This window comes from Pteropus alecto, unplaced genomic scaffold (assembly GCF_000325575.1).
Source record: "Pteropus alecto unplaced genomic scaffold, ASM32557v1 scaffold42, whole genome shotgun sequence".
NCBI lineage: Eukaryota > Metazoa > Chordata > Mammalia > Chiroptera > Pteropodidae > Pteropus > Pteropus alecto.
Window position 1 is genome coordinate 2,500,032 of NW_006434825.1, and position 9,937 is coordinate 2,509,968.

General features: G+C 42.3%; 1 protein-coding gene across 1 annotated transcript in view; it reads right to left on the minus strand.

Moving 5' to 3' along the window:
- Positions 1-4,617: 4,617 nt before the first annotated feature.
- WWOX (WW domain containing oxidoreductase) overlaps positions 4,618-9,937 on the minus strand; it is a 908,680-nt gene continuing 903,360 nt past the window's right edge. Inside the window, exon 9 of the mRNA XM_006909708.3 lies at positions 4,618-5,783. Within this exon, the coding sequence (XP_006909770.1) occupies positions 5,595-5,783 (189 nt within the window). The 3' untranslated portion in view covers positions 4,618-5,594. The remainder of the gene's footprint in view (positions 5,784-9,937) is intronic.

Sequence of the window (9,937 nt, forward strand, 5' to 3'; positions counted from 1 at the left end):
TTTGCAAGGCATTCGGACGAGGTCGTGTGGCAATTGGTGATTGATAAAGAACAAAAGGAAGGATGTTCCCTGATTGAATAATGTGGTAAACATGCAATAGCTTGGCTGAACTGATTCTTTTTTCTACCCAAACCGAAGGTAGAGTCACCCGGAAATGCCACTTGAATTAAAATTGTGAACTTGGTCCAGTGGAAAATTGAAAGTCAAAATGCTTATACTTTAAATGAAGAGATGGGCTTCTTGGGGCTATTTTATATAAAAAGTTATAGATTATGAATAGACGAAGTTAAAATATGTAAAAAAAAAAAAAATCAGTGGCAACACTCAACACTGATAAGGTTGTAAAAACAAAACGAAACAAAAAACAGAAAGACCCATGTTCTGCTGCTTGTAACCCTTCCAGATAGCACGTGACAATATGCAGGAGGAGCCAAATAAGGACCCACCAGCAAGATAAACTATTAGGCATCCATTAAAATAACTGTGAAAATTGAGACACGAGATAATTGAGTGGGGGGAGACGAAACAAGGGCATGAAACCACGTAGTATGAAAACTGGAAAGGTAATAACGATGAAAATATCTGTGTTAGAAGAGTCACATTTGAGCCTTTTTTTTTTTTCAAAAATTGCCTTTATTGTTAGTATATCATCTCATCAGTAGACACAATTCAGAGCATTTTTTCCCAATGATCATGTGGATAATATTTTGTGATGTTATTTAGTATTCCAAAATTCAAACTAGTTTGGTTTAATGGTGAAAGGCACAAAGAGCTAATGCAAGAGGTAAGTACTGAGATTTTAGATGCTTTTTAAAAGGTAAGCTACTGAAAACTAAAAAGCTGATGACCAGAGCGGGCAGCCATTTTGCAAGCCAAGGCTTTCTGGCCTAGTGCTGACCTTAATGAAAGTAACCAGGCCTCCTTCATTGAAGTTCAAAACAAAACCACCTATAACCCCATTTTAAAGAGCAAAACCACAAGCCACAGCTTCAGTCATTGCTGGGGATGCTTCAATTTCTTATTTCCTATTGATAAGTTGCAGAAAGGCCTCCCATAAACAGCCGTGAAAGTGGAAACTGGCTGCCTTTTGGGTTTAAAGGAACTTGGGGAGCGAGAGAACGACTTGAAAGAAAATGACTGTGGAGAAGCTCGTTTCCTTTTCCTTTTCTGGGTGATTCTTTGGCGTTAGGGTAATGGTGAAGAACTCTGAATATTGAGTCCGTTAGAAACTAAATCCAGGGAAACGTGGCCACATGCAGACTTATTTACAACCAGAATGCGGTAAAGAGTCTTTGGAGCTGAAGCCAATATTGCTGGATAAATGGCATTTACAGAAACAATTTGTAAAGTTTGTGCTAAGGCACTGGGCACCAGGATGAGAGCCAGATCCCATGCTTGGGTAGGAAGCCAAATAGTCTTCCGTTGTCAATAACTCACCCATCGTATAAATTTAATGCACGTGTACTGCTGGTCTATAGGCTACCCATTAAACAGTGGGACGTAGAAGATGGCTTGAAGGCGATGGACCTTGATTCAAATACTGCCTCTGATACTCACCAGCTATGGGACTATAGATAGATTATTTTGTAAACCTCAGTTTCATCATCTGAGCATAAAATAAGATGGGTGTGATTTGCCTAGACCAGCAACTGGCACATAATAGATGCTCAATAAATAGTATCTGCAAGTAGTAGTAGTGATGAAGGTAGAGTAGGATCATTGTTATATAATTAAAATATATATTACACATATAATTTCATATCATCTCTATCTATCCATCTATCATCTATCTATTACCTATCTATCATCTATCTAATTTATCATCTATCTACACACATACATGTATCATGGTGAGCAATTGCCTTGGGCTTCGAATAAGCTAAAAAAGGACTGAGGCCATCTGCCATCTACCTGCTTGCTCACCTGTCCAGCAATTTCCCATGAAATGAGCCAAGGAAGTAAGATTAATGTGTCTGGCAAGAAAAATGGCTCACAGGGACTGGTGTGTGTGATTGAGTGGATTTGGGGCATAGCAGGCAGAGGATGCCTGGTTCTGAGGCCTCAGTTTATCTTCAGGTAGGCTGCAGAATTTTTGAGAAAGTTGATGAGGACCTTGTACACTGCGAAGACTCCTTCCTACCTATGTGAGATATAAGTTCCTTTGTAGTAGGAACTCTGGGAGAGGGTACCCTAAACTTTGAATATTCACAATGTAGCATTCAGTACATATTTGTCGAATGATTGATTGTGTGAAGACTTGGTCTATCTGACTTAGGGAGCTTTTAGATTTAGGGCAATACTCACTTTCCTTGCCAAGTCCCTCCCAAACCTCATCTTACCTGCCTGGTGCAGGATCCATATGTGAACTGGTCAACATATAACTTACCAGTGCAAGGAGGCAGGCGGCCAGCAGCTGCTCTCGTAGGTCTCCTTGATATCTTGGACATCATCTTGGCTGATGATGCTCTAAAGTTTTCTTTGCCATGGCTTAACTTTCACCTTCACCAAATGCCTAGAGTCAGACACTGCTCAGCCTGAGACCTTAAGGTGGTGCATCTTATGAGAAAGAATGCACCTAACTCATTGGAGGGGTGATGGCATTGGTGCAGGGAAGCTACATGGCTTCGAAATCAAACCAGCTCAGGTGTGAACCACAGCTCTGTCAATTATGAACTGTGCGGACAATCTTGGCCTCAGTTTTTTCATCCATAAGAAAGAAGTGGTGGGCCACCTGGCAGGGTTTGTGGTCACATTAGACATCAGGTGTAATTTTGCAGCCTGCTTAGCACAGGCTTGCAATCTTCCTCACCACGATGAGAATTATTTTTATGAACATGATGTCTCATCACCAAGAATCATTCTTTTCTTCAATGGTAATTTATTAAGCACTTTTTATGTGACAAAAGCAGTTCAAGGCACTGTGGCCACAGTTGTGAACAAAGTAGACAAATCTAGTGTAGTTTATATGATAGGCAGTGGAGAGAGAAGATAATCAATAGACAGACGCATAATGTGTCTAATAGTATTAAGAGTTGTGGAGAAAAATAAAGAGTAAGGGATGGGCAAAGAGGGTACCACCATGAATGAACTCACTTCATCAGAAAGGGGGTAACATTTGAGAAGAGACCAGAATGCAATGTGAGAGGAAGCCATGCACGTCTTTGGAAGAAAAGCATTTCCACAGAGGGAACAGCTAGTACCAAGACCTTGAGTAGGGAGGTTGCTTGGCATATTTCAAGAACAGAAGAAGGCTGGAGTGGTTATGTGTAATAGGTGAGGACAAAGTGCTAGAACATGAGATCAGAGAGCAAGCTAGGGACAGATTACAAAAGAAATCCTAGGCTACGGTAAAAAATCTGGACTTTAGTCAGTGAGATGAGAAGTTGTATCAGTTAGCATTTGCTGCGTAACAAGTAATCCTGAACCTTCGTGCTTTCACATAACAAATGTTTATTTTTTTCAGTTCTGTGGGTTGACTGAGGAGTTTCTTCTTGTCTGGGTTCATTCAGCTGGGGCTGAATAGTCTGGGATGGCCTCACTCCCATGTCTAACGGTTAGCTCGATCTCCGTTTAGGTAGCAACCAGGTATCTCTCATCATCCAGCAGGCTAGCCCAGGTTCATTTATATGGTGGTCACCAGGTTCTCAAGAGCAGCAAGAAAAGGCAATTACCAATGCATGAGCACTTTCCAGTTGGCTGAGGCAAGTCATGTGGTGAGCCAGAGTTAGCGTGAGAGGGGACCGCTCACGGTGTGGAGATTGGGAGGAGAATTACAATTGTCACTTTTGCAAGGAGTCTACCTCAGAAGCACCGGAGGGTTTGGACCAGAAAAGTAGCATTATCTGATTGACAGTTTTAAAGGAGCTATGATAATAAGGATTTTGCAAAGGAGAATACACCCAGGTAGGAGGATATGTCCAGGCCATGGGCCACTGGAAAGCAATAGTATTTGACTAGACTGTGCCATAGAGCCAGCGACTCAGACATTCATGATGTTATGTGGCCCAAGGGTGCCATTAGCAGGAAGAGAAACAATGACACACGCACAACTTGCCCCCACCTTCTTAGCAGTTCAGCAAAAGCATTCTCTCCATCTTGACAAAATGGAGTTTCTCACATCTCTACTGGAATGTCCCAGAAACCGAGGTATAGGTGAGAAAAGATTGGGTGGGAAAGAGCCTCCAAGTCACCCCATTCTGATACATAGAGATACTCTCTCATCACCAAGAACTGGATGATTACAGGGGGAACAAACCATTGAGGAGGGAAGCAACCCACCATAAGTAATAACAAAACCTCTTTAAGTGAAATTAAACAATAGTCATGTTTTCTTTTTCTTTCTTTCTTCAACAGAAAATATGATGCTGGCATGCTAATTGCGTGAGACGACCTGGCCCACAGATAGCCACAAAGCACAAAACAAAACAAACTCAGAGAAGAAACGAGAATGGTGTTTTCCTGGCGTCTACAAGAAACGCTTTATTTTTCTTCTAGATTTCTTTTCTAAAAAAAAAAAACCAAAAAAAAAACTACCACCACTAAAAAAAAAAAAAAAAAAGGAAAAAAAATAACAAAACTGAAACAAACATTTAAAGAAACGATACAAACTTCAGGTGATAATATACAAGCATGTTCTTTTATTAAGCGTGGGATGGGAGAAATCACAGGAATTTTAAAGAGGATGCGAAAGCAGGAGTGCTGAGAAGCTGTGAACCTCCACCATCAGGCTGCTTCTTGAAACTGAGTGAAGGATGGAAGGAATGTCTTTTTATCCCCACCCCAAAATTATCCCGTAAATTCTTACGGACACAATGCTTCCTTCCTTTCCTGCCTGTCGGAGTATGGAGGAAACACTTGGCAAAAATTTGTTTGCTATAATCCCTAAAGGACTTTTCGTATGGTTTGGCAGGGGAGTCAAAGCACCAGTACTTTTGCGACCCACTAGCTCTGTCTATTTCACCCGGTTCTCAGTGTCATCTCCATCTTCACTGGCTGGAACGAGGTTCAGAGTTCTCTCCCCAGTAGTTGCCAGGCCCACTTAGACTTGGTCATGATGAATGAAACAATTATCTCCTGGATCAATGAATGCAGCAAAGAAGGATAAACATTCGCTTTTTCGTCCCTAAAGAGGAGAAAGCCAGCTCCCGGCTGCAGCGTGGCCCTGCCGGGCTGGGGCTGTGGTGGTGGCTGGGTGAAACCGGGGCACCAGACTATTCTACACAGCGAGGGAGAATTGCTTGTACTTCTACAATGAGGCAAAGAACCCGCACACCACCTAATCGTTTCCTTTTAAACAGGCCACCACCAGAAAAGCAAGGGGCCCCAAGCCTAAGCTAGCCCTCGACGAGAGAGAGAGAGAGAGAGAGAGAGAGAGAGAGAGAGAGAGCGAGAGAGAGACCCTTCGCCCTGGAATTTATCCCCCTCTTCCCATTGGGACTCCGTATTTTCCCCACCTTTGTGACTCATCCTCCGGCGGATGAGTCACAGGGACATGGGAGGGCACCTGGATAATACGTTGGAAGGGGTGCAGCGCTGGCAGCGACGCGTGCCCACACGGGGTGGGTGAGTGTGCCGAGCCTCGCCGGAGCGCGTGCTTAGCTGGACTGACCGCCCAGCCCTTCTCGGACCAGCCGCTCGCTGAGCGCCCACAGGGCCCGCGCCGTCTCTTCGCTCTGAGCCTCCGGCGAGGGCAGGCAGCGGCAGCAGTTGTTGAAGTACATGCCTCCCAGACCCTCGAGCTCGGGAGCAGCAGCGCAGAAGACGGTGGTGGCAGCTCCTTGTTGCTGGAAAGCAAAGAAAAAAAGACCAAAAAAATTTGTGTGTGTGTTTTTTTTAAGAAAATTAGTGACGAGACAACTTTTTTCTACATGGGAATTCGCAAGCCTCTCCCCGCCGGGTTCAGTGGCATCTGGATCGCCGCATTGGCAGAGGGGACCGAACGCAGAGCGCAGGACTGGAAAAGGTCGGATGTGAGCGCCTCGCAAAAACGAGTCCATAAACCCTGCTGGTACAGCTGGTGTGACTTTTTACACTCGCGTAGGAAAGGCTTCGAAAATAAATACGCAAATCCATAAATCACGTCGGACATCTCTTCCCAGCAAAAGAGGAGAAGACGGTATCCTTTTGAACACTCAAGAACAAATTCATCGAACCCCTAGACTTCTCAGTGCATAATGTATTTCGACATCAAGATGTTTCTAGAATCTTCTGTCAGAATGAAACCAACCACTCTAATAATGGCCCATCAGGGAGAAAACCCAAGCAGGACTGGTGCCAGATCTTCCTTTATTCTTTGCCCATGGTGGTGCTAGGGAAAGGGTTTTCACTGCTGTATTAAAATGTTTTTTTAAAAATACACATATTTCCCATCATACACATATACATACCTATAATATACATATTCTCTGCCTTGTATACTTGCTTCATGCAGACACATTTATTAATTCATCCAGATCCTATGAAAACCTTTTTCTAAATGTCATATTCATCCCATCTTTGCAATGGGACGGTGGCTTGGGGGCACATTTCCTCCCAGCTCACTTCAAAATGCGAGTTACAATGAGCGTCATTGATCACGCTGGCTTCACCTTTTGAGTAACAGTTGGCGCTGTGGCTAGGGATGTGTGTGTGTGCCGACGGGGCACCATATCATCCGGGCTGACAGAATACTGTCAGGGATGCTATAAAGAGGGCAAGAAATCACTTTGCTTTGCAAGCCATAATTAAAAATAATAGGCTGGTGTTCATAGGGAGAGGCGGTAGGCATGGCTCTAATTTAAAACCAATACAGTTTATCTGGCATCTTATGATTATTTATGTGCATCACAACCCTTGTTGTATCAACAAATTATAGGTTGATAGGGATGGGGGGTTGCAGAAGAGGAGAGAGGTAACTAGGGATAAGGTTCACCATTAGCAAAACATTCAGGACATCTGAATGAGGGAGAAATTTGTTTCTGTTCCCACCAAAGCTTATTTTTTTTTTTTTTTTTTTTTTGCCCCCTACAGAGTTTAAAGCATACCTGAGCAGGGTGCCTGATGGAAACGGGTGCATGCTCCCCAGTGGTTTGGTTTGCGTTCACTGTCACTGCTCTCTAGAACCACTGGGAGCCAAGGCCATTCTGAGGATCAGGGTCTTGAGGTATTATAATTTTAGGAAAGTGCTATAAGGCAGACTTAAGTTTTGTTTGTTTGTTTGTTTGTTTTTTGGGAGGGCTTCAGTGTCATCGTCTGTTGTCATATTTGAGTCAGCGTGAAAATCAAATGGTCAAATACAAGCAAGGGCCATGATTGTGGGGAGGGGTGTGGAGTAGAGTAGGAGTAGAGGCTCGAGTTCTGATCATACCTGGCCACTTGACTGTACTGGACAAGTCCCGTTATTCCAGGATTTGAACATCTGACATGACTCAAACTTAATTAAATAACAGTCGGTTACTTCAACTGCCTCACTGTGCCCACTCCCCAGATAGCCAGTTATTTTCTTGAATTCAGTTGTTTCTTTTCAAATTGATTTGCGCAACTCAAGTCTAATGGAAATAAGTTCATGTCATCCAAATTTTCTTTCACTGAATTATTATTCCTAATAACCCTTAGTTTAGCACCTGGAATATTTATTTCGAGAGGTTTATCTGACTCCTTGCAGCTCATATGGGGAAAAAAAGGGAAGCTAAGTGCCTCTAAAGACAAATTGAAGAAGTGAGATGCTCATTCCACCATCGCAAGCCAAATATCATCTCGGCCTCGACTCTTAGCATTGTTCAGGGGAAGATGGCGTTTTGCATAATTTTCTGGATAGCTGTCTCAGATTTCCATTTTACTTTGCAGCTGCCCATACCATGGAAGAGTGGTCAGGTGATTTGCCATCAATTCCCGAGGGGTAAAAGAATCCAGTCAGCTCATCCCGAAATCCAGGCTCCCCACCCCCACTCGAGTCATTACAATATCAGCATTTATAGATCTCGACAAACTGGCCTTTCACAGATCCACCAATCCTGAGAAAAGATCAAAGTAGGCCACTTGGGAAAGCGAAAAGCAGAATTCTTTCAAACCTAACGTAATATCTTGCCACTGTGACCTTCTCAAATGATATCATGTTGCACTCCTGCATTGTTGGGACGGTATTTTTGCAAAGAAATTCTGCAATTACATTATTTCAGAATGGAGTTGATGAGAGAGCTGGGGGAATACATTCTCCCTCCATGGAATCCGAAAGCAATTGCAATTGATCTCATTCCATGGAAACCTACGTTTGGCTACTGTGCTGAAAACCATAAATTTTAGAAAAGCCCAATCTTTCATCAAAAGCTGGCTCTGATTCTTTTGCCACTAGGCTCAGGGTGATATGCAGCCTTAATCCCATCACAGGTGCCTCTGGCTCTGTAGAAGAACACAGTACAGTAGGGGCACCTGAAAGCAAAGACTTTCTCCACTCAGAAGACCAACTGTGTCCATTTGGAAGTCTCCCTCTCTGATTCATGCTGGGTTCAACTGGTAGTCAATTTATTTTCCTTTCTTGCTGGACAATTAAGTAGTGACACTAATTTTTAGTCCCAAGCCCACTACCCTTTTGGCTTCTTGGGGAATTCTCTTTTCTGCTGTACCAATGGCAGCCTCTGAGTGACATCTTTATATGAGCAGATGTGACGACAGTTTAATAACAAGTTCTAATTTCTGGCTCATCAGCTGTCGGTCTGCCTATCATCACAATGACACTGAGCCACATTAGGGAAATCTCATTAGTAAATAAGCCGGTACTGCTGATGCAAAATAAAGCATTTTTAAACCGATAAAAAACAAATTTAAAAGAGCTATTTAATCATGCTCAGACTACTTTCATGCCACTTTTTGGGGCATCAGTATATAATTCAGAAAAGACAGACGAGCCATATGAAGGAAACATCGTTACCAACTCTTATAAAATATCTGAAGCAATGTCTAGCAAGTTGTCACCGCTGCTTACTGATCCATCACGATAAAATAATAGCAATACCTTGACATAGGCTGGAGCTGGGGGTTGCCCTAAATTATTTTTAAGAACAATTTATCGGAAGCCTGTAGGACTTTTGCAGTTGCTGGTCACGGGAACCAGGATGCAGTATCTCCACCCTGTAGCACTGGCAATGAGTTAGGGTACAGATGAAACAGGACTGAGAACTTCTAGAAAGCCCAGTAGATTCTTTAATCATGCCCGAATGCCATTTCTGATCTAGTCAAATATTTGCGAGCTGCCAGAGAAGAAACGTGCCATCAATCTTTACAATGCTCGTAAAATTACCCAGGATTCTTGTTTAGGATTAAGTTAAGAGTATCTTGGTAATAAGAGTTCATCATTCTCTTTCAGAAATCATTTGTCAGATTTGCAGCACAATCTTCAACTACAGGAAAGTGGGATTTAGAAAGCAGTTGCTGTTTATTTATAGTCGAGGCCCTGAGATCTAAATTATCCATCCTTCCCAAACCCTTTGTTGGGCTGAAAATGTTAAGTAGCCACTTTTCATCAACATTTATTTGATAACCGCCAGCCATCAATTTGTAGCTGTCAGCACAGAATAAAAATGAATATTGACTCTTTTAGAAGAAAAAGTACAGAGGTTTCTGATAAACACTATATGGTAAAGGAAAAACCACCCACACATATTGATATTTGTAATGCATTGGTTAGTATTCTAATGTAATGTAACGTTTCAATAAGGACACATATTACACAATTAATGTTTAGTTTCCAAGTGTCTCTATTTTAAAATGCATGCTTATTTAAAAGGAAAAATAGATTATGTCTTAAAGTAGATTTAACTACGAGACGTATAAAAATATAGACACTGTCACCGTATATCTATATATTCAATGATTTCGAGAGTAGTAGACATTCTAAGATTGCTTTATTACAGATATAGTGATACCAAGAGTTTGCACAGAAAATATTGAATGGATCGATTTA